The 27,402-nt window shown below is 56.3% G+C and overlaps 2 protein-coding genes and 1 long non-coding RNA gene across 13 annotated transcripts in view; 2 read left to right on the top strand and 1 right to left on the bottom strand.

The window, feature by feature from the left end:
- Positions 1–2,843: 2,843 nt before the first annotated feature.
- LOC102167380 (uncharacterized protein C21orf58) lies at positions 2,844–15,014 on the top strand. Of its 2 annotated transcripts, XR_002341356.2 has the most exons (9): positions 2,844–3,050; positions 4,098–4,158; positions 5,263–5,336; positions 6,555–6,713; positions 7,834–7,945; positions 12,404–12,525; positions 12,858–13,075; positions 13,400–13,464; positions 13,761–15,014. It is a non-coding gene; the product is annotated as an uncharacterized protein C21orf58 (long non-coding RNA). The 2 variants fall into 2 exon arrangements; XR_014825298.1 differs by lacking the exons at positions 12,404–12,525; positions 12,858–13,075; positions 13,400–13,464; positions 13,761–15,014 and adding an exon at positions 10,698–10,870.
- A 1,082-nt stretch (positions 15,015–16,096) lies between these two features.
- YBEY (ybeY metalloendoribonuclease) lies at positions 16,097–21,303 on the bottom strand. The gene is made up of 5 exons (XM_021082495.2): positions 20,878–21,303; positions 19,313–19,441; positions 18,355–18,423; positions 17,326–17,422; positions 16,097–17,177 (listed from the first exon to the last, which is right to left on the bottom strand). Exons 1-4 carry the CDS (start codon positions 21,085–21,087, stop codon positions 17,336–17,338), a joined length of 495 nt encoding a protein of 164 aa, XP_020938154.1. The 5' UTR covers positions 21,088–21,303; the 3' UTR covers positions 16,097–17,177; positions 17,326–17,335.
- Positions 21,187–27,402, top strand: part of MCM3AP (minichromosome maintenance complex component 3 associated protein) — a 50,072-nt gene continuing 43,856 nt past the window's right edge. For 8 of the 10 annotated variants that reach the window (XR_002341354.2, XR_014825293.1, XR_014825291.1 and 5 more), the window contains exons 1-3: positions 21,449–21,570; positions 22,967–24,289; positions 24,534–24,757. Coding sequence is in view for 4 of the 10 variants with exons in the window: in XM_084992392.1 (XP_084848518.1) it covers positions 23,074–24,289; positions 24,534–24,757 (1,440 nt within the window). In the remaining 6 variants the exon portion in view is untranslated. Of the gene's footprint in view, positions 21,328–21,448; positions 21,571–22,966; positions 24,290–24,533; positions 24,758–27,402 lie in introns of those variants that run through there. The other 2 variants (XM_084992393.1, XM_021082493.2) reach the window with 2 other exon arrangements.

The raw sequence follows: 27,402 nt of genomic DNA, 5'->3' as shown, positions 1-27,402 counted from the left end.
TTAATTTATTTCTTTTTTTTTTTTTTTTTTTTTTTTTTTTTTTTTTGTCTTTTTGCCATTTCTTGGGCCGCTCCCGCGGCATATGGAGGTTCCCAGGCTAGGGGTAGAATCGGAGCTGTAGCCACCGGCCTACGCCAGAGCCACAGCAACTCGGGATCCGAGCCGCGTCTGCGACCTACACCACAGCTCACGGCAACGCCGGATTGTTAACCCACTGAGCAAGGGCAGGGACCGAACCTGCAACCTCATGGTTCCTAGTCAGATTCGTTAACCACTGCGCCACGACGGGAACTCCCACTTAATTTATTTCTAACAATTAAAAAGCTGTCTGGGAGTTCCCATGTGGCCTAGCTGTTAAGGATCTGGCATTGTCACTGCTGTGGTTCAGGTCACTGCCATAGTGCGGACATTTCCATATGCCATAGACGTGGCCAAAAAGAAAGAAAGAATTTAAAGAATTTAAAAATAAATAGCTGTCTAAATATGTATTCACCCTCAAAAATGGAAACAGAACCCCCACTCCCTGTGTAGGGACTGTGCATAGCTGCCTCCTCCAGGAGAATGTAGTGTGGAAATGGAGAGAAAAATAATAGCTGTGCAGTGGAGAGACGGGACAGACACACCTGGGCCAGGTGAGCAGGTCAGTTTCCACAGGGTGGGTCCTCTGATGGCCCACACCCTGCCTGGGACCTGATGAGAAGGGCCCTTCCCCTCTGTGGTCTTCCTCCCGGAAACCCGTAACCCCATAACCCCAGTCCACTCGTGAGAAACCACCAAACAAATCCCAGTTGTAGAAGGACAGCCCACAAAACGGCAAAGGCCAGGGTGTTGATACAATGTAACACCAAACAGAGGCAGTGCTCAAAACCGCCACCAGCCTCCAAAGCAAGAGGCACCTCAGAAGCATGATGACCAAGTGTTATATGGTGTCCTGGGTAGGATTCTGGAACAGAACAGGGACATAGGCAAAATAATAAGGCGATCAAATGAAACATGGTCTTCAGTTAATGATAAGGTATCAATGTGGGTTCATGAAGTGTAACAAATGGCTCACACGAACACAAAATGTGAATAACGGGAGTTCCCGCCATGGGGCACTGGGATCCATGACCTCTTGGGAGCACTGGAACACAGGTTCAACGCCAGGCCCAGCACCGTAGGTTAAGGATCCAACTGCGGCTTGGATCTGATCCCTGGCTGGGAACCCCATATGCCGTGGGGTGGCCAAGAGAGAAAAAAAAGTGAATAATAAGGGAGGCCGAGGGAGTTCCCATCGTGGCGCAGTGGTTAACGAATCTGACTAGGAACCATGAGGTTTCGGATTCGTTCCCTGGCCTCGATCAGTGGGTTAAGGATCCGGCGTTGCCGTGAGCTGTGGTGTAGGTTGCAGACGCGGCTCGGATCCTGCGTTGCTGTGGCTCTGGAGTAGGCTGGCAGCTTCAGCTCCGATTAGACCCCTAGCCTGGGAACCTCCATATGCCGCGGGAGTGGCTCAAGAAAGGCAAAAAAAGACAAAAATATAAAAATTTAAAAAAATAAGGGAGGCCGAGTGTGTGGAGTAATAATAAGCGAATAATAAGGAGCCTGAGTGTCTGTACTGAATTCTCAATTTTTCTGTAAATCTAAAACCATTCTAAAAGTAATTTTTTTAAACTAACCCACTCATACCCCCTGGGATGTGTATGGTTACCTCCTGACCACCTTGAGTGGCTAAGTTAACTCATTTTTGTGCACACTCACACCTGTTTGAATCACGACACATATAAAACAATAAACAGAAGTATATGGGCAGTTGAGGGGACTTTAGCCCAATTTGGGGCGTCCCAAGCAAGCTTCTGGCTCAGCTGCACTGACGAGGGCTGAGCACGCGGACGACTGTTCCTGCCCCAGCGGGACTGCTGTTACAGGCTCCGGGTTCAAATCTGTTAGACTGGCTGCACTGGCCGGGCTGCCGCACCCGTACCTCTGAACTGGCAGGTCCTTGCAGGTGAAGAGCCACTCTCATCTGTGGCGGCCCTACCCTCCCGGCAAGCATCGTCTTTTATGAAAGGCACTCTGGCCAGCGGTGGTCGCCCACTGAGGGCTGGCCTGGCTGGGGGTCACCCACTCCCAGGGGCCCCCACTCCCCAGCCACCAGGACCCTCCCACCCCTTTCTGAGCATGGGTGCCAGCTGAGCAGTCCCAGTGCTGGAATCATATCTGCCCTAAGGGGTGGGGGCCCAGGGTGGCCCCACGTCCTGTGACATGCTGGCTTGGTGCCTGTGGGGTGGGTCCACCTCGAGCCCACACCCTGAAGCCCACAGGTGCCTCATTGGCCAGCTCCCTGGTGCCACCCCTTTGCTACCCAGGGTTTCCTGAAATCTGCAGACAGGTAGTGCCTTGCCCCTGTCCTTAAGGAGTCCAGCCTTCAGCCCTGTCTGGCTGGAAGGATCCCTAGGAGGGGCCGGGGCTGGAGGGCTCCAGGAGGCCATAACCAACTCAGGACGGCAGGTCCCCTGAGGAGCATGGGGAGAGATTCATGCCCCTCCCCCGGCCTACTCCTCTGGGTTCTGCCTGGGGTGGGGGGTCCAGACTGTCCTCCCCCAGGGCCATGCTCTACCCCTCTGGCCCCAACTGCTACCCACTTCTCCTTCCCAAGGAGGCCCACCTGGCCACACCTGGGGACCAGTGGTGTTTACAGGTAACCCTGCTTGGGCACCAGGCGAGCCTGGGAAGGACTCAGCAGAAACCTGGTAACCTGGGGCCTCCCTGAGTCTGTGGCACTTGGCAACCGCCACAGCTCTGGACACTCTGCCTGCGGCTGTGTCGCCACCCGTCCACTTGCTCTTCTCTGGGCCCGGAGGCTGGTCTCCAGGAGATAAACCGGCCCGGCGTGGGATCCTTTAGGGGCCCAGGCTTGGTGCCGCTTCTCTCTAGCTGAGTGGTTTTTCCTGAGGGCCCTGAGCCGGAAGTGGGGGTGGGCCTGCGGTGACCCCTCCTGCGGTCCCAGGATGCTGGACTCCTCAGTGGCAGATCAAATGACCCGACTGACCCTGAAACTCCTGGAGAAGGTAAGACAGCCGGGCACACGTGTTTTTGAAAGCTCGTTACAGCAGCACAGCTCTGGAAGGTTAGATTACACCTGTAACCCACCTGCTTCCAAGGTAAAACCTTTTTTAGTGTTTTTGTTTTGTTTTGGGACAGCACCCGCGGCATAAGGAGGTTCCCCTGCCAGGGGTCGTATTGGAGCTATAGCCACTGGCCTACACCACAGCCACAGCAACCCCAGATCCCAGCCGCATCTGTGACCTACACCACAGCTCATGGCAACGCTGGATCCTTAACCCACTGAGCAAGGCCAGGGATCAAACCTGTGTCCTCATGGATTCTAGTCAGAGTTGTTTCTGCTGAGCCACGACGGGAACTCTCCTTTTTAGTGGTTTTCGCCTCCTAATGAAGAGCTGTGGTGTCCTACTTTTTCTTCTTTGTGTTCGTACAACACCAAGTAGCTTCTTCTGGTAGTTTCCATGCAGGGAGGCTGGTACACACTCACAGGCTGGAGCACATGCAGGCCCCGCTTGGAGCCTCCTGGCATGTTTAAGGGGAGACGGGCCCTGGCAGCACAGGATCCACAGCCTCTGGCCCCGCCTGGGGTGAGCACCCTGCCTCGTGGCCCTGCAGCAGCCCCCCCCCACCCTGCCTCTCCTGCCTACTCTGTGCTGTGGCCGCCCTGCAGCCCTGCACCTGCCCAGGCCTGGCTGCTTGTGGGCTACCCAGGAGGGGGCTGAAGGGTCACCCCAGGACTGGCCCAGAACCTGGCTGCCTGGCCCAGGTCTCAGGGACAGCGGTCAGGGTGGGTGGGAGCGAGCTGGCCTCCTGGTCAAGCTCCTCCAAAAGCTGCCTGAAGGGGCCCGTGGACTCTGGAGCAAGCCCTCAGGTTTCGAGGCGGAGCCGGTGTGCATCGTGTGGCAGTGTGGCTGCAGTCCCGCCCTGGCCGCCTGCCCCACAGCCTCCCACGGCCCTGCTCCCAGTCCCTCCGTCGGGCGCCCCGTCCAGGCGGCTCACACCCAGCCTGTGCCTGGAGCCCGTGTCTGCAGTGTGGTCTCTTTTCCTCCCAGAAACTGGAGCAAGAGCGTGAGGACATGGATGGGCATCCTGAGGACCCCCGCCTGGAGACGGGTACGAGTCCCGCCTCAGCTACAGCAAGACCCTCCTCAAGGCTTCTTTGCTTTCAGAGTGGGAAGGGGTGGAAAGTCACTCTACTGTGTCTGTAACACACATACGCGCACACCCAGCTGGCCTCACCTTCAGTCTGCTTGCCTACGAGGGCACGTGTATCCTTCTCGTTTTGCAGACGAGGCGATGGGGGCCCGGGTTAGATCAGACGTGGCCACATCCTCATCAGACCACATTGCCCTGAGCTTGCTCTGGGGCGGGGGTTGTTTGGGGCCCAACCCATCCAGGTGGGCCTGTGCATCTGTGGGCGCCCAGACCTGACGCCTCGGTCAGTTGCTCAGGCCATAGGGACCAGAGGTGAGTGGACAGCGGGGCCAGGTGCTGGGAGACACTACTTGTTCCTTACTACTCAGAATAGCCCCTTGGGCCGTGGGGTCCCAGGCAGAGCCCAGGGCCCAAATCCTGGCATAAAATCCCAGCTCACCTGACCAAGGGCAAGAGTGCAGAACATGGAAGAGTACAAATGGGCCATGGAGTGGGGGCTCCTGGGGGGACTCCTGATGGGGGAACTGGGGACTCTGGCATCCCCAGGTCTGGGGGGTGGGGGCGGGCCTGCCGCACCCAGAGGAAAGGAGCCCGGGGACCAGCAGACCCCTTCCAGACCCTTTTTCCAGGAGAGGCATGCATGCAAGGACGCTGCAGAGGGTGCTCCCCAAGGCTTGGTGACCTGGCCAGCCTCCGCGCAGCTTGGCTTGGCTCCAGGTGGGGGAGGGTGGGCTCTCAGCCCAGTCCTGAGCCCTAAGAGGGCCTCCTCTCTCTCTCACCTGTCCAGCAGAGCCCACACCGCCTTCTGGCACAGGTGCAGCAGCAATCCACACTGCGTGCCTTCTGGCTCCTTTCCAGGAATAAGACAGTCCATTGGACAGACCCCAACTCAAAGACTGAGCTTCCTGAACCCCCCCCCCATTGCCCACATAATCCCCACAGGGCGCCCGAGCTCTGTCCCCTGGCTCGTCCCTCCTCCTCTGGGGACAGGTGGGGCGGGAGAGGCTGGGGTGTTGGGACGAGGTCTCGGTGCTGAGCCCTGAAGCCTGTGCTGCCCTCCAGGAACCGAGGACGGGCCGGAGGCCGCCCTGTGCAGCGCTCTGCGGAGGAGGAAGGATCTTCTGCAGAGACTCTGGGTAGGTCGCGCGGCCAAGGGGGCCTGGGCGGAGCTCTCCACGGCCGACCTGCACTGACACTGCGGGCTGCTCCGGGCAGGCATGGGCTCCTGCTTCTGCTGCTGGGACTTGAGGGTGGACACTGAAGGGCTGAGAGCAGCTGCGGGACGTCCCGGGGAGAGGAGGCGCGCCTGCTTCCTGTAGGCTGGCCCTGACCAGATCGAATCTGTCTGCTGCTCACGGCTGACCAAATCCATGCTCACCAATGTCTGTAGGAAGGAAAGGTGCCAGCATCTGGGAGGCGGGGGACGCAGCGTCCTCCTGCACCGGCTTCGAGATCCTGCCCAGCCACGAAAGCTTTTAAAGGGAACAGGGGAGTGTTGTCAATTGACCACTGAGATTGGGGATGGGGGCTCGGAGTTGTCCCCTCCCGCCAGGGCTTGTCCACTCCTGCTTTGCTCCCCTGGAGGCCTCTGGGTCACAGGTTTTTTCAAGAGGTGCCTGAAGGGGAGGCTGGGGAAAAGAGCTGGTCGCCCGTTAAGGGCTGACTTTTCACTTCTACTTCTTTGATCTGCAGACAGAACAAGCTAGGCAGGGTACCTTGGGATCACCAGACCTGAAGGTGGCTTGTGCAGAGATGAGCAGAGCCTGGGACCTGGTTTCGTTACAATAGAGCTTTGCTCCAGTGACAGGAAAGGGGGCTTCCTGCTGTGGGCGGTTTCCTGCAGAGAGCTGCTAACAGGGGGTAATTTAGCTGAAGAAACCTGGTTTGGTGGCACCTGATCAAAGGTGGAAATGCCACCGGAAGGTCCCTGAAGGGAGAGTCCGAGATGCCCCAGCTTCATCCAACGCGGGCTCACCGGCAGCAGGAAAGACCCGGCAAAGGGGCGCCTTTGGGTTCAAGCGGTAGTTATGATGGGCACACTGCTTGGGGGCGAAGGGGACATGGCGTGCGGGCGAGAGCATATCCTCCGTCGGCTGGGAAAAAGTCGGTTTTGGTCAATGTCTCACGTGTGCACCACGGGAAGCGCCTTCGGGCTCTGCCTCCAGGGCCAGGCTCCAATTCCAGAAAGGCTGTGCCACGAGCCCCGTGGGGCAGGGGGTGGCAGTGGGGAGCGGAGCACGCCAGAGACAGACCGTCCTGGGGCCACCCGCACGCAGAGGCCACACCCTCGTGCCCCGAGAGCCCCGGACACGCGCCCACCCCCCAACCAGTCGGGCCCTGCTGTGGCCTTGCAGGAGCAACACCTCCTGGAAGAGGTCTCCCGGGCCCAGGCCTGGAGGGGGGTCGACAGAGGAGCCCGCGGGTCAGCGCCGCCCGCAGAAGTGCCGCCCGTGGGGGTCTCCCCGCCCCCGCCCCCGCCCCCGCTGGACCCGCCTCTGCTCCTCCAACACGCGGTAAGTCTTCCTCCCGGGGAGCCGCGTGCGTGCCGCGGGCAGCAGCGCGGTGGGGAGGGTGCCCTGCCCCAGAGCCCTCTGGCCTAAGTAGGGCGGTCCCTCCTCTGACCGCGGGGGGACGTGCCCCGCGGGGACTTCTGTGTCTCCTTCCTTCAGGCCTCACAGGCTCCCGAGCCCTGGCTGCGGGCGGGGGCCGTCCTGTCTGCGCCTTAGGGTGAGGGGCTGGGGTCCCCGCTCCGCCGCCTCCTGACCTTTGCACCAGGAGTAGAACTATCAGGGGTTCGGTGTCAGAAGGGCCCGAATCTGGGGAGAAGGGGGTCGACTCTTCCAAAACTTCATAACGACCCCCCCGGGGGGGGGGGAGGGGACGGGAACTTGGCCCCCAAGCCCAGGGCGGAGTTTAGAAGGTGGAAGATGCCCCACTTGTGAGAGCTGCGCGCCTGAATTCGGCTTTCCGGGAGCTCTGACGGCGGGAAGCCAAGGGCTCGCGCCGGCGGCCCCTTTCCAAAGAGAGGAGCCGGCCCAGCCGAGGCCGCTTGGCCGGTCCGCGGGCCGCGAAGGAGGCCGCCGGGCGGGCCTCGTGGCCCGGGAGGATTAGGCGGCAACCTCCGCCTCGCGGGCTCCACCTTGTTGGGCGTTGATTTCAACGGGGCAGAAGCCCCAGGCCGTTTCCGTGCCGAGTCCCCGCAGCGTCTACTGGGCAGAGCGCGTGGAAGAGGCAGAGCTCGGCCCGAAGCCGGCAAGTGCCCGGCCGGGGCTCCGCAGCCAGACCCCAGGCCCGGCTTTCTCACGTCCGGAGGCCCGACGTCGCGGCTGCAGGTGCCGGCCACCCGGAGCCCGCGGGTCCTCTGGCGCGGAGTCGGAGGGCGCCGGCCCCGCCACCTCCTTCACCTTTGTCGCCGCCTCTCGGTCACTTCGGAGGGTAGGGCTCCAACACAGGAAGCTGAGGGGCAGCGCGCCTGCCCTCAGTGACACCCGGACTTGAGCGTGTGCCTGTCCAGCCCGCCTGCCTGCCCGCCGGCTCTCTCCCCTCGAGGCCCCAGTGGGCGGCGGGCGTGGGTCGCCGTAGACCCCGGGTCTGCTGGGCACACGGGGTCACGGGTCACCCCGGCTCTTCCAGGCCCCCGCGCCCCCCGCCACCATCATCCAGCAGGTGCCTCAGCCGCCGCTCCTCGTGCAGCCACCCGCTCCGCAGGCCTCCCGCAGCCGGCTCGCGGGGAGCATCAAGGAAGGTAAGCGTCCCTCGCGAACGTTAAAGGTTCTCCACCCAAAGGAAAAATACCTTCCTAAGCAGGGGAGTCACTGAGGGCCCGCTTTTAGCCACTCAGCTGAAACCAACATGGAAATAACTTGCTTGAAAATGTCCTTACTGATGGTTACTTCCGAGGGCAGAAAACTAATTAAAGACCCTGCACTCGCCGGCAGAACTGGGCTGCGACCCCATCGCCCGGTTATTGGCTGCACGAAAGCCTTGGCCAAACCACTTCTTCACTTTGAATGACTTTTCAATACCTACATTTTATTTATTGGGAGTTCCCGTCGTGGCACAGTGGAAACGAATCTGACTAGGAACCATGAGGTTGCAGGTTCGATCCCTGGCCTTGCTCAGTGGGTTAAGGATCTGGTGTTGCTGTGGCTGTGGTGTAGGCTGGTGGCTACCCCTAGCCTAGGAACCTCCATATGCCTCAGGAGCAGCCCTAGAAAAAGGCAAAAAGACAAAAAACAAACAAAAAAACCAAATTTTATTTATTTATTCATTTACTTGTTTATGGCCGTACCTTCGGCATGTGGAAGTTCTCTGGCCAGTGCTGAGACCTCTGCCACACAGAGACAAGCCGGATAATCAATCAGCTGCCCCACAGCGGGAACTTATGCAGTTGGATTCTTAACCCACTGCGTGCGGTGGGAACTCCCTAAATACTTGAGCTTTTTGGAGGAAGTCCCTGGTGTCTCCGTGGGTTAGGGATCCAGCATTGCCACTGCCGTAACTTGGGTTCGATCCCTGGCCAGCGAAATTCCTTATGCCATGGGCATGTCCAAAAATAAAGAAATGAAACAGCTGTATTGAGGTGACATAGAATGACCTGCACGTTGCTGAAGTGTGCGGCCTGATGGTTTTGGTACCTGGGCACACCTGTGAGTGCATGGCTAAACCAGGGCAGTGAACACAGCCCTCCTTCTGGCCCATTTCCCCTCCCCCCACCTCCCGCAAGCAGGCACCAGGTGGCTGCGCACACCGTGGCCCACGCAAAGGTGGCCCGGAGGGCTTTTGTCACCACCCTCCTTGGTTTTTCCAGATGAACTTGAGTGACCATCAGACTCCAGGGTGCACCCAGCACACCCTGTGTGTGCGCGCGCGTGCGTGCAGGCACGCCTTAAAAGAGAAAAAATGAAATTAAAATCGTTGGTAAAAATCAAACAGTAAGTAGCTAGCTATTCAGTAAAGTAAAATCACGTTCCTTATCCTACTTCTTAAACCAAAACAAATTCCACCTGGATCAATTTTTTTTTTTTTTTTTTTTTTTTTTTTTTTTTTTGCTTTTCGGGGCCACACTTAAGGCATGTGGAAGTTCCCAGGCTAGGGCTCAAATCAAAATTACAGCTGCTGGCCTGCGCCACAGCCACAGAAACATGGGGCCTGAGCCACGTCTACGACCTACACCACAGCTCACAGCAATGCTGGATCTGACCCGCTGAGCAAGGCCGAGGATTGAAGCCACATCCTCATGGATAGTAGTTGGATTCATTTCCGCTGAGCCACAACAGGACCTACCTGGATCAAATATTTAAATGTAAAAATATGAAATCTCAAAAGTCCTATCACGACCTCTTTGTTGGTGAACTTCTCTCCTTGTCAGTTCTACCTTCTAGAAAAACTTCACGGAAAGGGACACTGTGTAGCTTCACATGCTAAGTGCACTGCATTCACTCACCCTCGCGCATCTCAGGCCATCCCTCTGGAGCCGCCTCCGTCACGCCATCTGGGAACGAGTGTTTTACGAGTTCCTGCAGAACAGACTCTCGAAGCTCCCACAGTGTTCACTTTCTTTTTATTTCCCTTATCCTTCAACACTAGTTTTGCTGGATGTTCGGGTCTAGATTTATAGGTATTTTCTCTCAGCACTTTCTAAGGACCCTTGGGTGACATGGGGACTATCTAGATTGTCCAAGATAAGCTCTCCATCTCAAGGTCCTTTTTTGAAAATTTAATTAATTTTAAAAACTGTGGGAGTTCCCCGTGGCTCAGCAGGTGAAGGATCAGGCGTTGTCACTGCTGTGGTGCGGGTTCAGTCCCTGGCCTGGGAACTTCCACGTGCCACAGGTGCAGCCAAAAACAATTTTGGTAAAAAAAAAAAAAAAAAAGGTAGCGTAAAGTTTCACCATCTTAACCACGCTGGAACAGTGTTAACTATGTTCACCTCATCGTGCAGCAGGTCCTTAGACCTTTTCGTCCTGTGCAACCGAGGCTCTGGTGCCTGGACCGCTCCGTTCCCTCCCTGCCCCGCCGTTCACGTTCTCTCTTTCCGATCCTGACGGCCTACATGCCTCACGAGTGGAGTCACAGGGGTTGTGCTGTGTCTGGCTGATGTCACTGAGAGTGACATCTTCAGGGTTCATCCATGCTGTAGCCTGAGTCCACGCCTCATTCCTTCCCCCCCCCCCCCCCACTTTTTAGGGCCCTACCTGCAGCACATGGAGGTTCCCAGGCCAGGGGTCTAATCGGAGCCGTAGCCACTGGCCTACGCCAGAGCCACAGCAACTCGGGATCCGAGCTGTGTCTGCAGCCTACACCACAGCTCACAGCAACGCCAGATCCTTCACCCACTGAGGTGTTTTCAGAGATTTTCATCTTCACTAACCTGGTGGGCGTGTCAGGGTAGCTCTTTCTGGTTTTAATTTGCATGTTACCTTTTCGTATATTTTTTGGCACCTGAATCCCCTTTTTTGGCGAAGTGTCTAAGTATTTTGGCCTTTTTGTTTCAGGTTTTCTGCCACTCATTGATTTCTAGGGGTTCTTTACACATTCTGAAGTGGATCCTTTGTGATGGACGTATTGCAAACATCAAGTCCTTTTTGTGGCCCTTCCGCTGCCTGCAGGTGCCTTTGGAGGAACAGAAGTTCTTAATTTTACCGTTTTGTTTTTCTTTTTCTTTTTTTGCTTTTTAGGGCCAAACCCACGGCATATGGAGGTTCCCAGGCTAGGGGTTGATTTGGAGCTACAGCCGCCAGCCTACACCACAGCCACAGCAACGCAGGATCCGAGCCACCTCTACAACCTACACCACAGCTCACGGCAACGCTGGATCCTTAACCCACTGAGCGAGGCCAGGGATCGACCCCGCAACTTTGTGGTTCCTAGTCGGATTCCATTCTGCTGCACCACAGCGGGAACTCCCAGAAGTTCTTAATTTTAATGAAGTTCTGTTCTTTCGGCTTTTTCCTTATGGTCGGTGCCTTTTGTGACTTGTTTCAGGCGTCTTTACCCCGTCAAGGTCATTGTTCTGTATTTTCCTCTGTGGCCCTGTTTCCCTTCCACACTTAGATCTGTGATCCACCAGGAATAGGCTTGTGTGTGTTGCCAGTTGGGGATGGACAATATTTTTGGCTGTGGACTGGAGACCGTGTGCCCTCTGCACTGTCGTGTGCCCTCTGCCGTGACGTCACAGCGCACCCCCTCCTGTCGACTAATCTTTTTTCGCTCCATTCTCCTGGGGGGGGGGGGGACGAGTCCCGTGGGGCTGACCAGGGAAGCCGCCCTCTCGGGCTCCCTGTGGGCCCACGTGGGTCACCTCAGCTCTTTGTCCCAGAGGGGCTGCAGACATAGCTTCTGCACTGGTGCCTGGCTCCCTGGCCCTGTGCCAGAATCTGTCAGGCTGGGCTCCAGAGAGACAGGGTGTGTGATACAGAGAGAAAGATGCATGTTGGGGACCGGACTGCACGGTGCCGGGAGAGCTGCCGTCTGAGCAGGAAGGCCCCCCCAGCCCCCCCGAACAGCAGCCTTGGCCCCGGGCTGCCTTCCACCTTCCTTCGTGGGGGCTGACGGCCTGGAGGGCCTCATTCCCAGGGCCCAGTTGCTGTGGAAAGGAGCAGTGTTTGCCTCACACTGACAAAAAATACTATTTCCTGGTATCTGGAGTTGGTGAACATATGGCTTCCTGGGGCTGCAAGAAAGGACTGCAGGTGGGGGCGCTAAGAGCCAGAGAGCTGTGTGCTCCCCCAGTCCAAAATCAAGGTGTCCCAGGACCCTGCTCCCCCGAGGCCCCAGCTGACAGTCCTTCCTGCCCCTCAGCTCCTGGGGCTCCGGGGTCCCTCCAGCCTCTGCCCTCCTCTGTCTTCCCTGCCTCATCCCCTCCTGCCTCGAAGCTCCCTCTGCCTCTGGCTCATGGAGACACTGGCTCACTTGGGTGACCTCACCTCCAGATCCTTATCACATCCGCAGGGCCCTTTTTTCCAAGTCAGACCGTGTTCAGAGGTCCTGGGGGTTAGGACATGGACACTGTTGGGCCACCATGTGGCCCAGTGGAGCCAAGGACTCCAGGAGCGTGAAGGCTCCACTGGGAACCTGCAGACCCGCAGACTCTGCCGGCTCGGGACGCACCGCGTCTGCTCCCCTGGAGCTTTGTCCCAGGAGCGCTGGGTCCTCAGCTGTCTGAGTGACCCCCTGCCCCCCCCGGGCGCTCTCCCTTCAGACATGGTGGAGATGATGCTGATGCAGAGCGCGCAGGTGCACCAGATCCTCATGCAGCAGCTGATGCTCAGAGCCCTGCCCCCGCCAGCGCTCGCGCCCGCCCCCCTGCACCTCACCCGACAGGTAGGCAGAGGAGACCCCTCAGACCAAGACAGAGGACCTGGTGGCTTTTCTTCCAGGGACGTGTGCATCTGTGCAGGTCTCCGGGTCTGCGATCCGCCCTGAAGCCTCCCAGTGCTCCTGGGTCCCGCCCCAGTGGAAGAGCGGGCTGTGCAGTTCAGGGCCCAGGAAGCTGCCTCCTGGGGCCGGTGGAGCTCTGCTGGAGCCTAGCCCTCCCCTGCCCATCACAGCTCTGACTCCGGCCCCAGCCTCAGTCAGGACCGTGTGAGGGGGAGGGGCCCCGGGAGCGGCCCAGGGTCCCTGCTGAAACGTCCCCGGGTGTGTTTCCTGCCCAGGACCCGCCGTGGGCCCGCCCCACTGTCCCGAGAGCTGAGAGGCAGAAGCGGCCCTCCGTGCATCACCACCACCACTACGCACCCCTAGTCCCACCGCAGGCCGGGCCGGGGCCAGGCTGCCCCGTGGGTTACTCCATGTGGCCCCCGGTGGTCTCCGCCACTGGCTTCCTGCCCACCATGCGGCACGTGGCTGGCCCCTCAGCGGCTGCTCTCAGCACGTAAGTCCTGGCCGGACTCCAGGCCAGTGTCCTGGGCCTGCTGGGCGGTAGGACCCTGGGGCCGCGGTCAGGCCAGTAGCCTGCAGCCGGGACTGTGGCAGGGCCTTGCCAGCTCCGAAGGGGCTGGGGGCATCTGGCGCCTGCGTCCTGGTCGCCACGGCTGAGTGAGGACCCCACACTGAGCTCCCGGGGAGCCTCGTGTCATTGGTCCCCCCAGCAGGGGTGGCCCTGGGAGCATCCGCTGTAAGCAGGGCTTAGAGGGGCCCCATGCCGCGAGCCAGACACGGGCAGCACGGCGCCCCAAGGCATCTCCCTTCCCCTCAGGGTGGCGTCTGACGGTGTCCTACCCGCACCTGCTCCGGGTCTGTGACCTCCACAGCTGGGCTCAGGTGAGCAGCAGGCCTGTCTCCCCAGGGGTGTGGGCAGAAAGCCAGGCAGCGGCCCGGCAGTGAGGTCTGGATGCGGGGCTGTGAGGATCAGCAGACACAGAGCTCACGGGGAAGATGGCTCAGGACCAGGAGAGAGAAGACCCCTAGATTTAGCCCCATAAAGCGTCAATGTCTCCGGGAGACACCAGACAGTCGCAGCGTGGTGCCTGAGGGCCAGGGGAGGGCTCAGAGAAGGCCATTTTTAGGTGTCGGGCGTGTTCTCACTGGCCCCTTTGGGGATACCTGGGCCCCCCCAGGCTTGTGAGCAGGGGCCTGTCCCTGTCTGCATCCTTGGACCCTCACCGTCGCCTGGACGTCAGAGGAAGCACGACGACCTTGAGCTCCCTTGGGCCGGCCGTGCCCGGATGACAAGAGAGCCAGGGGCCTGGCCTGGCGCGTCCCATCAGCCTCCTGTCTCCTCATTTGTACATCTAAACAGCTGGCTCGTGTCCTGTTTTTATGGTGACCTTTCCAACATAATCGCTAATGCAACAGAGGGAGACACTTGATAGACGCTGACTGCCCTTGGCCGGCCTGGTAAACCAGCGAACTGATTCGCCCGCCTCCTGGGCTGGGAAGCCCAGCTTTTCCCTCCTGTGGGTCCCCGACCAGACCATTCCACTTCTGTCACCAACTGTGCAGAGACTTCCGCACGAGCAATCTTCTGTGACCCCAGCTGGGTCTGACACCGTCGACATGAGGCTTAAGGGCTCAGCCCCAGGACTGTCCTCAGCGCAGATCCAGTCACGCTCTGGGCGGTCCCCTCGCTTCCTGTGCGGTGGGGGTGTCCGCCTCAGGCTCCTGGGTGTTGGGGCCCCTCCCGCAGGCAGACCCACCGTCAACTCCTCTTCTAGCGCTTTCCTCCTCTGGGAGCCCCAGGGTTCTGTCCCGGCCTATCCTTCTCACAAGACCAGCCCCACCCAGGAGCCCAGGCACCTGACGCTCGCTCCCAGTGCTCTGACCTCCGGGAGCTCACGAGGACAGAGGCCAGCGGGCCTGCTTTCCGTCCTCGCGCCTGCCTGCTGGGTCAGCAAGGACGAAGGAAACGCCTCCCTGTGCCCAGGAGAGTTGGGTGCCCTGAGAACCTGGCAAGGCGCCTCTGGGGGTCCCGCCCCCCGCGGCAGTGGTCACGTGGGATTCCGCAGACCAGGAACCCTGTTCGGTTTGCTGTCCTGAGACTCTGTGGAGCGGTGCCTCTGTGGGCGCCTGCAGAGCTTCAGGACAGGGCTGGTCATCAGAGGAGCCAACAGTGATGAGAGGCGTTAACTTTCAGCCCCGCGCCCGACCTCAGGGAGCGGGGAGGGGCTGAAGTCGGTCCGTCACCAATGGCCAATGACTTCATCAGCAGATGCCTGGTGACAGAACCTCCATGACCAGCCCTGAGAGGCCGGGCTGGCGGCCACTTCGGGGAGGGGCCATGCCCAGCTCTCAGCTCCCGTGTGGGGGACCCTCCTAGACCTTGCCCTGTCATCTTCGTCTGCATCCTTCCTGATAAACCTGTGTTCCCCTGAGTTCTGTGGGCCACTCGAGCAGATTATAGAACCAGGGAAGGGGCCGTGGGCACCTGAATTCCAGTGAACTGGACGGCTGGGACCCTGTCTCGAGTGGGGGCAGTTTTGAGGGCTTGAGTCTTGGTTTGCGCTCACCCGGACAGTCAGCGGCAGAAGCGGTGTGAGCAGAGAAAGTTTTCTCCCAACGGCTGTGCCCCGGGCCCTGGAGGGGGTCCTGCTGACCTGGCCACTCTAACGTGCCTCCAGGGCGTCTCAGCCTCAGAAGCTGAACGCGCCCAGCTTGGTGAAGCACCGGGGACGCGCCAGCTCCTAAAGCAGGAACAGCCAGTGGGATGAACCAGAAGCACAGCAGCCCGGCCAGGGCAAATGGCAGGGCTGCTGGTGGACCCTGCTTCTCCCAGGCTCAGGTCAGGACACGTGCTCATATTCTCCACTAAAACACAGTGGTTTCCTTAACAAATGCAGAAACACCCCTGAACTAAAGAACCAGCAGACAGTGGCCATAAGACATGGATGGCTGCCCTTCTGGGGAGGGAAGGCCAATGAAGACAGGGCACTGGTGCAGGAGGAATGCAGGCCGGCCTGGGGCGCGGACACCAACAAGGGGAGGGTTGGGGCACACCTGGGGCACTGGGAGCTGGCAAGGTCAGGCCCTGGGGGCACTGCTGTGGGCTGTGGCGGGGTGGAGGGGAGGGAGGCTGGCTCAGCTCTTGGGCAGCATTCACAGGCATCTCTCTAAAGGCTGGACCTCCCACTTTGGGCCCCCAGAAATTCTGCTCAGGCCCGGCTCCCCGGAGGAATCCCACCTATATTCTAGGTGTGACCAGAGGTCATGGGTCGGCTGAAACGGCAGATGGACGGCCCCCTGAATGCCCGCCAACAGGACCAGCAGGTCTTAGCACCCCCACAGTCCCTCAGGCCCAGAGAGCAAGAGCTTTGTGGATCCTCTCTGGTCTTTGCCATGGGAGACTTTAAACTGAGAACAAGCTCAGCCGGCCAAAGGCAGGTCAACAATGCCTCATCTCCCCGAGAGCCAGGGAAGGAAAGTCCAGGCTCAGGACACAAATTCAGTAGGAAATGAGTTTTCATGTTTCTAAAATCCATTTATGGGTGAAATCAAATTCTTAGAATCCTAGTGTCCTGGGTTTAGGGCCAGAAAGGGTTCCTGTGAGGCCGTGACCTCTCCGGAGCTCCGTGGAGGGACCTGCGGTCAGCACATGCTCGGGAGGTCCTGGCGATGGAGGCGCCAGGCTGGCTCCGTGCCCGCCCCTGCCAGGTCTAATGCCCCAGCTCAGGTACAGCTCTGGATAAAGCTCTAGGCTAACTCCCAGCTTTAACTTAATATTTAGAAGGCAGGGACACTGACAGAGGACAGAATGCAGCCGCAGGGGCTCAGCCACGTGGTGCCGGGGTCTGCAGAGAACTCAGGCACCGTGTATACCTAGGGACCGGTGGGCGGGGCAGGTGACGGCAGATGTGCTGTGGTCACCTGGGAGCGTCGGCCTGGCCATGCAGCCACCTCGACGGTCAGCCCTGTCCCTCCCTTATGGAGGCTCCAGGTCCCAGTGCTCCTGAGGGCTGGATGGGTCCGAAGCCAACAGGGCTCCACTAGGAAGTGGGGGCTTGCCCAGCGGGGCAGCTGCTCAGGCAGGAGAGAGATGCCTCTTTGCCAGGAGGCAAAGCCCCGGGGAGGCGGTTTACACACCCACCCTCCACTCGGAGCTTAGAACTGTTTTATCTGCGATACTGGAAAGAACACACCTGCTGTGATCTGACTGGAGATGTGTTTCTCGTATTTTAAGAAACAAGTTCTGTTTGGAGTTCCTGCCATGGCGCAGAGGGTCAAAGGAGCCAGTGTTGGAGTTCCCGCTGTGGCTCAGCAGTAATGAACCCCTGACTAGCATCCAAGAGGATGGGGGTTGGAGCCCTGGCCTTGCTCAGAGGGTTAAGGATCCGGCATTGCCGTGAGCTGTGGTCTAGGTTGCAGATGCAGCTCAGATGTTGACTTGCTGTGGTGTAGGCCGTGGCTCCACTTTGACCCCTAGCCTGGGAACGTCCATATGTTGCAAGTGCAGCCCTAAAAAAAAACCATCCAGCGTTTCCACAACTGCAGGTCAGATTCAGTCCCCACCCTTGGAACTACCATATGCCACGGGTGCCTCCCTAAAACGAAAAAGAAAGAAACAGGTTTCATTTATGGAATTCAGCACTCGCTAGGGCTGGCCCTTCTGCAGGACTCCAGAGACCTTGGTTTGGGGGAGCCCCTGATGCTTGGGGCCAAAGGGAGGGTCCATCTTCCATCCACACTTACCGCTGTTCCATCAGAAGAGGCCCCTGCTCAGGGGCTGGAGCCTGGTCCCCAGACGCTGGCCCAGCTCCTCCAGGACCTGCTTCTCCTTCTGGTGCATCTGAAACACGAGGCAGAGCCAGTTCTGAATTTGCCCAGCGGCCTGGACTCCTCCAGCCGGGGTTCCCTCCCTGAGCCCGTGGGTTCGCACACAGCCCAGGGCGGATCCTGGCTCTGTGCCCCAGGAGTGCCGACCTGCTGTCTGTGGAGCCAGGGCGGTGGGGGGCGGCTGAGGCTGTTGGTCTCAGGCACAGGGTCCCAGAACAGGCCAGACTGGGTGGCCCTGCCCAGGGGGTGGGTGAGGACAGCCCCTCCGGGGGACAGAGCAGGCTGGAGGGGAATGGGAGGGCGGCGGGTGTGGGGCAGAGGGCAAGGGGCCTTGGCAGTGCGGGCCTCTGATGGGAGGGGTGTGGAGCCGGGGGGCGGCCAGCACGGACCCGCCGCCCAGGAAGGTGGTGAGAGCCCAAGTGCATCAAGACGTCTTTGGTAATGAAAAGATGTTTCTAGGCCTTTCGGAGAGCCCGTTGGATGATAAACATAATTTGAGCTGTAAGACACGCCGCGGTGGGTCTACCACCACAGACCTTTATAAACAGAGTAAATGCTGGCGCCCTGCAAGGAAACAAACCACCACGAAACTTCCTGTAGGGTCTGTGGCCGACACCCGCACGCTCTAAATCCTGCTTCCCACCGACAACTCTCCCAGGGTCCCTTGTAAAGATTCTCTCGCTTTAAGCCGTTTATTTCATAGAATTTACTGTGTAGGGTCTCTCGTCAGACCTTTCTTTTAATGGTGAATAGATAATGCAGTTAACAGATTAGGGGAGTAGTATCTCAAACACGGAGCCTTTGTGGAAAGCAGGCCTTAGGAATCCCTCTTTCCCTGTCTTTCTCCACTTGGTTTTTGCTCTGGACGGACAGGGAAAGTGGAGCAGCCTCGGTTCCTGGGACTGCAACCCTCCCCACGTGCTGGGGACAGGGCCTGGTTCCTACCTTCTGCCACTCCGCCTCCGTGCTGTGGGTGAAGCCCAGCAGGTGACAGAGCCCGTGGGTAGCAGTCACCTGTCAGAACAGTTAAGAAGCCGCCTCAGGGGGTGGTCTGGACCATGGGCCAGAGAGGCAGAGGAAGGGAGTCAGAGAGAGCTCGGCAGACGCCTGGCAGTGGGGCTTCGAGCCCCCTCTGGGCGCCTGCAGGCCGTGGGCGGGCGGTGAGGAGGACGACGTGCAGGACCAGCGGGGCAGGTCCCCGAGGAGCTGGGCGCAGTGGGGAGAGCCAGGGCCCGTGCCGGGGGATGAGGGCCCGAGGAGGGCGGGCAGGGGGCAGTGGAAGGGGCACAGCTGCCGCCCGCAGGGATCCCAGAGCTGAGGCCTGTGCTGCGCGGTCGTGTCTGTGCAGGAGCGAGCACAGCCCCTCCTGCCGGCACCCTGACCTGCGCCGCGTCCTGCTGGGAAGCCCTGCTTTAAGCCTCCAGCACCAGGACTCCCGGAGACAGTACCTCAGGGTGCGGGTGCGGCTGTGCGGCCACAGGAAGAGGCCTCAGTTGAATCCACGGGGACGTTGAAACACACCCCCTTCAGAGCATGCCCTCTGCCCTTTTGCACATGAGCGGAGGACAAATCTGAAGGGCCTGGAGGCCTGCGAGCGGCCACGGGGGAAGGTTTAGTAAGAAGCTCGTTCTCCAGAGGAAAAAGCTAAGAACCAGGCCCTTGTGGGAGCTCCACCCTCAGTTACACATCCTCACCCAGCGCTGCCACAGCAACGCAGACCCCACGGCCTGGGCTCGCGTCGCTCTGCAGGAGGATGGGCGGGCGCTGCCCCCAGCCACCCGTGTCCCACATGGGGACCAGGGGGTGGCTGCTGGCGTGGCCCCTGCGGCCTCTTCCCACGGCCCGGACCAAGGACGCTGGCCTCTGTTCTGAGCCAGGCGCTGCCACTCCGCATCCCACTTACAGTGAGCAGGTCATAATAATCTTCGTTTTCTTGGCGCTGCTGCAAGATATACTCCACTCCCAGGAAAATGTCTCCCAAATTATAGTCATCTGCAAAAGCAGGCTGGGGAATTTCGCCTGCTTTTAGATTCTGAAAATGAGGAAACACACATTTGGAGAACACGACCTCGAAATGCTAACCGACCACAGGCCTATAGATTTCATTCTGAGAGACCCTGTGTTGCTAGTCCCAAGGCCAAGAAGTGGGGGACAACGGCAGAGGCACCCCACACGAGTGGCCTAAGATGTGTCCACCCTGCCAAAGGAACCACTGTCCATTTCTTTCATCCTTCCTAGTGTACAAGTACCCAGCTCCACAGATTCCACCGAGTTCAACCACACAGAGGCAAGTTCACTTTTCTGTTGCAGAAACAAAGTCGTCCCCGTTGTCCCACACAAAACCGTAAAGAGCAGCGCGATCCCGAGGCTGGTTCGCGCTAAGCCAGTCACCCGTGGCTTGATCTTTAGGGTGTTAATATTTTTACTGCCTACTAGGGGAAATAAGTCGATACTTTAATACATTTTTATGTTACACAGTTAGCATTTTATTTTCTTTACTCTTTCGATTGATTTCCTTAGAACTGACAACAATGGATTAAACAGTACATCAAGATTTACTTTGGAGTTCCCGTTGTGGTGCAGTGGAAACAAATCTGACTAGTATCCGCGAGGAAACAGGTTTGATCCCTGGCCTTGCTCAGTGGATTAAGGATCCGGCGTTGCCATGAGCTGTGGTGTAGGTTGCAGACACCGCTAGGATCCCACGTTGTGGTGGCTGTGGTGTAGGTGGGCAGCTGCAGCTCCAATTCAACCCCTACCCTGAGAACCTCCATATGCCACAGGTGCAGCCCTAAAAAAGAAAAGAAAAAAAAAAAGATTTACTTCAAGTAAACTGCCAGACTGCTTTCCCAACAGGTGCCCCCATTTACCCTGCTGCTGACAATGTGAGAAGCAGCCAATGAATCATTCACCCAAGAATGCAATAACCTGACAGATGGCACAGTTTGCTTAAAATAGTCATCCACTGACTCCTTTTATTTTTAGAGTCAGTTAAAATTTTGGATCCATACGTATCCATTACTGAATGACAGTTAAAACTGGAGAAGCACGTTCTTGATCTCCTCTCTTTTTTTTCCCCCTTTTTCTGGCACCTGTGCACAGGAAAGTTCCCGGACCAGGAGTTGAATTGGAGCTGCAGCGATGGCCTGCACCAGCCACCAGCAACACCGGATCCTTAACCCACTGAGCCAGGTCAGGGACTGAACGCGCATCCTCAGAGACAACCACGGGTCCTTAACCCGTTGAGCTACAACGGGAACTCGGCGATCTCTTTAATTCACTGACAGTACAAGGATGGAGAACCCAATCCCCTTCCTCCTCCAGCGATGGTCATGCTGCACTCTACTCTGGGGGAGACCGGAGGTTTTCCAAAACAAGACTTCAAATCACGTCTGTGGTGTAGTTACGGAAGGAAACTTACAGGAGAAGGCAGACTAGACGAGAAGAGGCAAACACTCAAACACTTACCTCGTGAAAGGGGAAGGCAAGCACGTCGGTGGGGGCATTTTTCCGTCGGTAGATCCTATTAATTTGCCGAATGCGCTCGTTGTCCACGCAGACGACGCCGACGGCGAACCGCTGCACCCCGAGCGCCGCCCGCAGGGCCTCCAGCGCCCGCCGCAGCCGCGCCCTCCTGAGCGGGACCGCGCGCTGCAGGTCGCGCAGCGCCAGCGCCATGGCGCCCGGAGAGCGGAGGTCACCGTGCCGGTGCGACGGCTGGACACTCGCGGGGTTGACCTTTAGCCGCAGGAAGGGACAGGCGACGAGGCCCAGAGTCAGGCGTGCCCGTGGGAAGCCGGCGCAGAGGGGAGCGAGGGCCGGGTGGGACGGGGCGCGGAGCGGGGAGACACGGGACGCACCCCGCCCCACTTCGGGAAAGAAGAAGGAAGCCTCGCGCCCTTACCGGGCGGAAGCCGGGTAAGGACGCCGCGCACCGGAAGCTCCAGCGCCGCCGCCCGGCCGGAAAGCGGAACTCGCGCGCGGTGCGGCCCAGCCGGGGCCGGGGGGCGGCTGAAGACGGACCGGAAGTGGGTCCGCCGAGTTTTCGGCTCGCGGCGCATAGGGAAACGGTGGCTCTCTCTGCCGCGGTCCTTGGGTGCGGCTCCAGCCCGGCGCCGACGGGTCCCGAGACGGCGGGCGGCGGCGTCCCTGAGCCGGACGGTGAGCTCCGCACAGGGTCCGGGAGGGCGGAGGCCGCGCCCTGCCCCACTGCCGCGCGATGTCCCCAACGGCGCGGGGCCGGGAGCGCAGGGGGAACGGCGGGAGCCGGGCTCCGCCGCTGCGCAGGCGGAGATTCGCCTCGCGCTGCACCCGCGCCCCTGCCCCTCCGTGGTCGGGTTGGGGTCAGCTTCTCCGCGAGGACAGTCTTGTCCTTTGAGCCAGTTTCTGGCTGTAGAAACGCAAGTTATTTCTTTGTCCGGAGAGAGTATTTGGCGCTCTGGTTACTGTAGGGAGAAAAATTAGGTGGGAGGAAACACTGAAACACTCAGGTTTTGACAGTGTTACATTGTAATTCTCTGGCTGTAGAGCTTGAAAGACCTTAGAAACTCCTTTCTTTAAGTTGAAAAAATGTAACGGCGTTTATTTTCTTATTGCTACTTGAGGTTTTTCATGAATTTACTGATTCAGTAAACTTTTGATTTTTATTTTTTGAAGTTATAAAGGATCGAACTTTTTTGCTTTTTAGGGCCGCACCCGCGGCATATGGAAGTTCCCAGGCTAGGGGTGGAATTGGAGCTGTAGCGGCCAGCCTACACCACAGCCACAGCAACCAGATCCGAACTGCGTCTGCTACCTACACCACAGCTCAGGGCAAGGCAGGATCCTTAACCCACTGAGCGAGGCCAGGCTTCGAACCCAGTAACCTCATGGTTCCTTGTCGGATTCGTTTCCACTGTGCCACAAGGGAACTCCTGGATCTCCCTTTAAATCTCTTTAAGAAAGTAATTTAGGAGTTCCCGTTGTGGCGCAGTGGTTAACGAATCCGACTAGGAACCATGAGGTTGCGGGTTCGGTCCCTGCCCTTGCTCAGTGGGTTAACGATCCGGCGTTGCCAAGAGCTGTGGTGTAGGTTGCAGACGCGGCTCGGATCCCGAGTTGCTGTGGCTCTGGCGTAGGCTGGTGGCTACAGCTCCGATTCAACTCCTAGCCTGGGAACCTCCATATGCCGTGGGAGCGGCCCAAGAAATAGTAACAACAACAACAAAAAGACAAAAAAAAAAAAAAAGTAATTTATTTGTACCAACTTCTCCCCCAGTCAAAAAAAAAAAAAAAAAAAAAAAAGACAGAAAAAGAAAAAAGGTATCCCTCAAAAATAAGAATACTTTGGTACTTTGGATTTCCCTTGGGTTAAGGATCTGGTATTGTCACCACTGCAGCTCTGGATTTCTCTTGTGGCCCAGGTTCCATCCCATGAGGGGGAACTTCCACCTTCCCTAAGTGTGGCTAAATAAATAAATAAATACTTAGCCCTTTGCTTTGCCGAACTTGTGATTAAAAATTCGTCTCTGTTTTCCAGCAGGACATAGCTGTGATGCTTTGGATTTTTGTCTTTCAGCTCATTGTGAAGAGGAGGGGGAGCTCTGCAGATGAAGAGACTGCTTGAGGACAGAGGCCTACTTTTGTACACATGGTGTCGTTACTTTCCAATAATTGGATCAGAAGATGAATCCAACTCATCCTTTTAGTGGGCAGCAGCCTAGTGTTTTCCCAACATCTCCCAGTAGTTCCATAGGGACATTTCAAGCCAAGCCAGCATTTCAGTTTGGTCAGCCCTCTTTTTTTGGACAAAACAATGCGTTATCTGGGAAAAGCTCAGGATTTTCACAGGTGTCCAGCTTTGCCGCATCTTTTGGACAAAGTCATTCTTCTTCAGCGCAGACATTAGGAGTCTCCCAAACCTCAAATGTTGGTCCCTTTTCTGGTCTGGAACACACTCCGGCCTTTGTAGCTACCTCTGGGCCTACAAGTTCATGTGTGCCTGGAAACCCAGGGTTTAGTTTTAAATCACCCAACCTTGGGACATTCCCAAGTACTTCTACTTTTGGACCAGAAACTGGAGAAATGGCAAGCTCTGGTTTTGGGAAAACAGAGTTTAGCTTTAAACCTCTGGAAAATTCAGTGTTTAGGCCAATATCAGGCACTGAATCTGAGCCAGAGAAAACTCAGAGCCAAATTACTTCTGGATTTTTTACATTTTCCCACCCAGTCAGTAGTGGACCTGGGGGACTGGCCCCATTTTCATTTCCTCAGATGACAAGTACTTCGGCCACCAATTCAAATTTTACCTTTTCAAAGCCAGGTAATAATAATTTATCATCTGCCTTTACCCCTGCTTTGTCCAATCAAAGTGTAGAGGAAGAGAAGAGAGGCCCTAAATCACTATTGGGAAGTTGTAGTAGCAGCTTCGCTAGCTTCCCCTTATCTGCAGGGTCTTTGGGTGAACCCTTCCCAGGTAGCAAAACAGGTGTCAGACAGGGGTGTGAAGAAGCTGTTTCCCAAATGGAACCGCTTCCCAGCCTCATCAAAGGGCTGAAAAGGAAGGAGGACCAGGATCGGTCCCCAAGGAGACACGGTCATGATGCAGCAGAAGATCTGGACCCTCTGTCGAGGGGCGATCATCCTCCAGACAAACGGCCTGTCCGCTTGAATCGACCCCGGGGGGGCACTTTGTTTGGCCGGACGATACAGGATGTCTTCAAAAGCAATAAAGAAGCCAGTCGACTGGGCAACAAGGAATCTAAAAAGGACGTCGGCTGTGCCGAGTCTGGGGAAAACGACCACGTGGCCATCCCAGGAGGCAGTCAGTCTGTCCTGGTACCTTCCCGGCTTCCAGGTGTGAATAAAGAGGAAGAAGCTGAAAGTAGAGATAAAAAGGAAGGTGAGCTCTGCAAATGGACAACGTCCGGTAAATCCTGTGGCAAGTTCCTGGTAAATTCCCCTGGGCATTAGTTTGAATTTCCTGGTAACTCCCCGGTAAAACCCTCCGGATCCTCACACACCGTAGGTCTTGGAGCGGGGCTTACAGCTATGAAGGTTTCCTTTGCTCTTACCTAGTTGGTGCCTCCTGCTGTTTGAAAACATTGCATCTGATACATGTCTGTGCCTGTTCTCTGATCCCCTAGATTCTCTAAGAGGGACTCCTGGCCGTCAGAGTAAGAGAAGTGAGAGCACAGAGGGTTTGGGGGGCTTGTCTCCCACTGAACTCACAGCAATTCAGTGCAAGAACATCCCTGACTATCTCAATGACAGGACCAGCCTGGAGAAACACTTTGGCAAAATTGCGAAAGTGCAGCGCATCTACACCAGGCGCAACAAAAAGCTTGCCGTGGTGTATTTTTTTGATCATGTGAGTACTCCCACAGAGTTCGTGTGAACTTTGCCACTTTAAAACCTGTTTTTTTAATCTCTCAGTTATTTGCTTGCTAGACTTTTAAAAAGTACTCTTCACTTGGAAGATTGGACTAGCACAGTTTATTTCATCAGTTAGAGTCATTTGTGAAAAGCTTGCAGTCCCCATTGAAAGCAAGGTTCTGTGCTGGGTGACTGATTCCCGTGAAGTCAGATTTCTCTAAAGCACACGGAAGTGTTTCTGTAACAGCACTTTTTCAAGCCCGAGTTTCCTTGGTTTTTTAAATTTTGTTTTATTTGCTCATGGTGCATGATCACTGTAAGCATTCAAAACGATGCAGAGAAAGTAACGTCCCTTTGTAGTCCCATCCTCCAGAGATGACCGGTTAGTCAGTCGTGTACAAACCTGGACTCCCATGTGTGTTTATGCACATGTATGCACAACACAGTGGTTGGAGGGTGTGGCATACATGGGCTGCTCCCGTTACATAGCTTTATATCTTTGTTATTTTTTTCTGAATATTCTTATGGGGAAAGTTAAGTTGTGTATAAGTTTATAAAGTGGGAAGCATGTTCTCCTACTTTGTATATTTATTTATTTATTTTTAGGGCCGTACTCAAGGCCTGTGGAAGTTCCCAGCTAAGGGTCGAATTGGAGCTGCAGCTGCCGGGCTGCACCACAGCCACAGCAACATGGGGTATGAGCTGAGTCTGCCACCTACACCATAGCTCGCTGCAGCACTGGATCCTTACGCCACTGAGCGAGGCCAGGATCGAACCTGCGTTCTCATGGAAACTACTCTGATTTCTTACCGCTGAGCCACGGTAGGAACTCCCTCTCGTACTTTTGAAAATGATGGAAGTCATTTTCCATCATTACTTGTCAATATAGGGGAAAAAATCCCCAGAAGTCCTTACGGGAGGGGCCACCATAGTTCTCTCCTCCAGATCAGCTGTGCACATTTTGATGAATGTCTTTGTAGACACATAGTCACGTGGTTTTTACACAAATGGCATCACACACATAAACTGTGACCCTCCTCTGGGGGAGTCCTTAGCAGCTTCTGAAGTCGAGGAACAGCCCAGGTCAGAGTGGGGATGTCAGCGCTACGTGGCATTCTCTCCTTTGTGCTTACTTGGCCCACCTTCTATTTGGGGACATTTTTGTGCGTATATTTCTGAATAGTTTATATCCTTTGTTTAAATTCCTGAGAGTGGAAGTTCTGTGAAATATATGCAGTTTTAGGGCTTTTGCTAATTATTCCTTTTTACTGATTTTTTTCCCCAGTTCAGCAGCACTAGTTGCACTCACAATGTTGTGCAACCATCACATTATCTACTTGTAGAATTTTCCGTCTTCTCGAACAGAAACTCTCTAGTCATTAAGCACGAACTCCCCATCCCTTCCTTCCTCCCGTCTATGGCGACCTCTAATCTACTTTCTGTTTCTCCGAATTTGCCTGTTTTAGAATCTAGATGTTTTATTTAAGTGGAAACATGCAATATTGGACCTTTCGTGCCTGGCTTGTTTCTGTAGCTTAATGTCTTCAAAGTTCACCCCTGTGTTTGTATTCCTTCATTCCATGTATGGATGCACCACTTAACATCTTTATTATACTTGATTTGCCATGTTCTGTCAATTTCTGCTGTACAGCAAATTGACCCCGTCATGCATAAACCTATGTTCTCTTTCTCACGTTTATCCGTCGTGTTCCATCACAAGTGACTGAATATAGTTCCCTGTGCTGTACAGCAGGATCTCATTGCCTATCCACTCCAGATGCAATAGTTTGCATCTGCTAACCCCAAACTCCCCATCCCTCCCACTCCCACCCCCTCCCCCTTGGCAACCACAAGTCTGTTCTCCGTGTCCATGAGTTTATTTCTTTTCTGTAGATAGGTTCATTTGTGCTGTATGTTAGATATAAGCGATAGCATATGGTATTTGTCTTTCTCTTCCTGAGTTACTTCACTTAGTATGAGAGTCTCTAGTTCCATCCCTGTAGATGCAAATGGCATTATTTTCTTTTTTATGTCTGGGTAGTATTCCATTGTGTATATGTACCACATCTTAATCCATTCATCTGTCAGTGGACATTTAGGTTCGTTCCATGTCTTGGCTCTTGTGAACAGTGCTGCAACGCACATAGGGGTGCATGTATCTTTCTGAATGAAAGTTTCGTCCAGATATATGCCCAGGAGTGGGCTTGCTGGGTCCTATGGTAGTTCTATATTTAGTTCCCTGAGGTCCTTCCATCCTGTTTTCCCCAGTGGTTGCACCAATTGACATTCCCCCCAACAGTGTAGGAGTATCCCCCTTTCTCCACACCCTCTCCAGCATCTGTTTTTCGTAGACTTGCTCATGATGGCCATTCCGACCGGTGTGAAGTGTGTACTTTATTGCAGTTTGATTTGCATTTGTCCAATAATGAGGATGTGGAGCATTTTTTCATGTGCCTGTTGGCCATCTATAGGCCATTCCTGGAGCAATGTCTATTCAGGTCTTCTGCCCATTTTTCAATTGTTTGTTTTTTTGAGTTGTATGAGTTGTTTGAATATTTTTTTGCTGTTGAGTTGTATGAGTTGTTTAAATATTTTTTTGCTGTTGAGTTGTATAAGTTGTTTGAATATTCTGGAGAATAA

Source organism: Sus scrofa, chromosome 13 (assembly GCF_054392235.1).
Source record: "Sus scrofa isolate SSC_HxYL_T2T_F1_AM1 chromosome 13, Sscrofa_HxYL_maternal_Yorkshire_Landrace_v2.0, whole genome shotgun sequence".
Lineage (NCBI taxonomy): Eukaryota > Metazoa > Chordata > Mammalia > Artiodactyla > Suidae > Sus > Sus scrofa.
The sequence above is the reverse complement of the archived record's forward strand: the minus strand, read 5'-3'. Positions and strand labels throughout refer to the sequence as shown.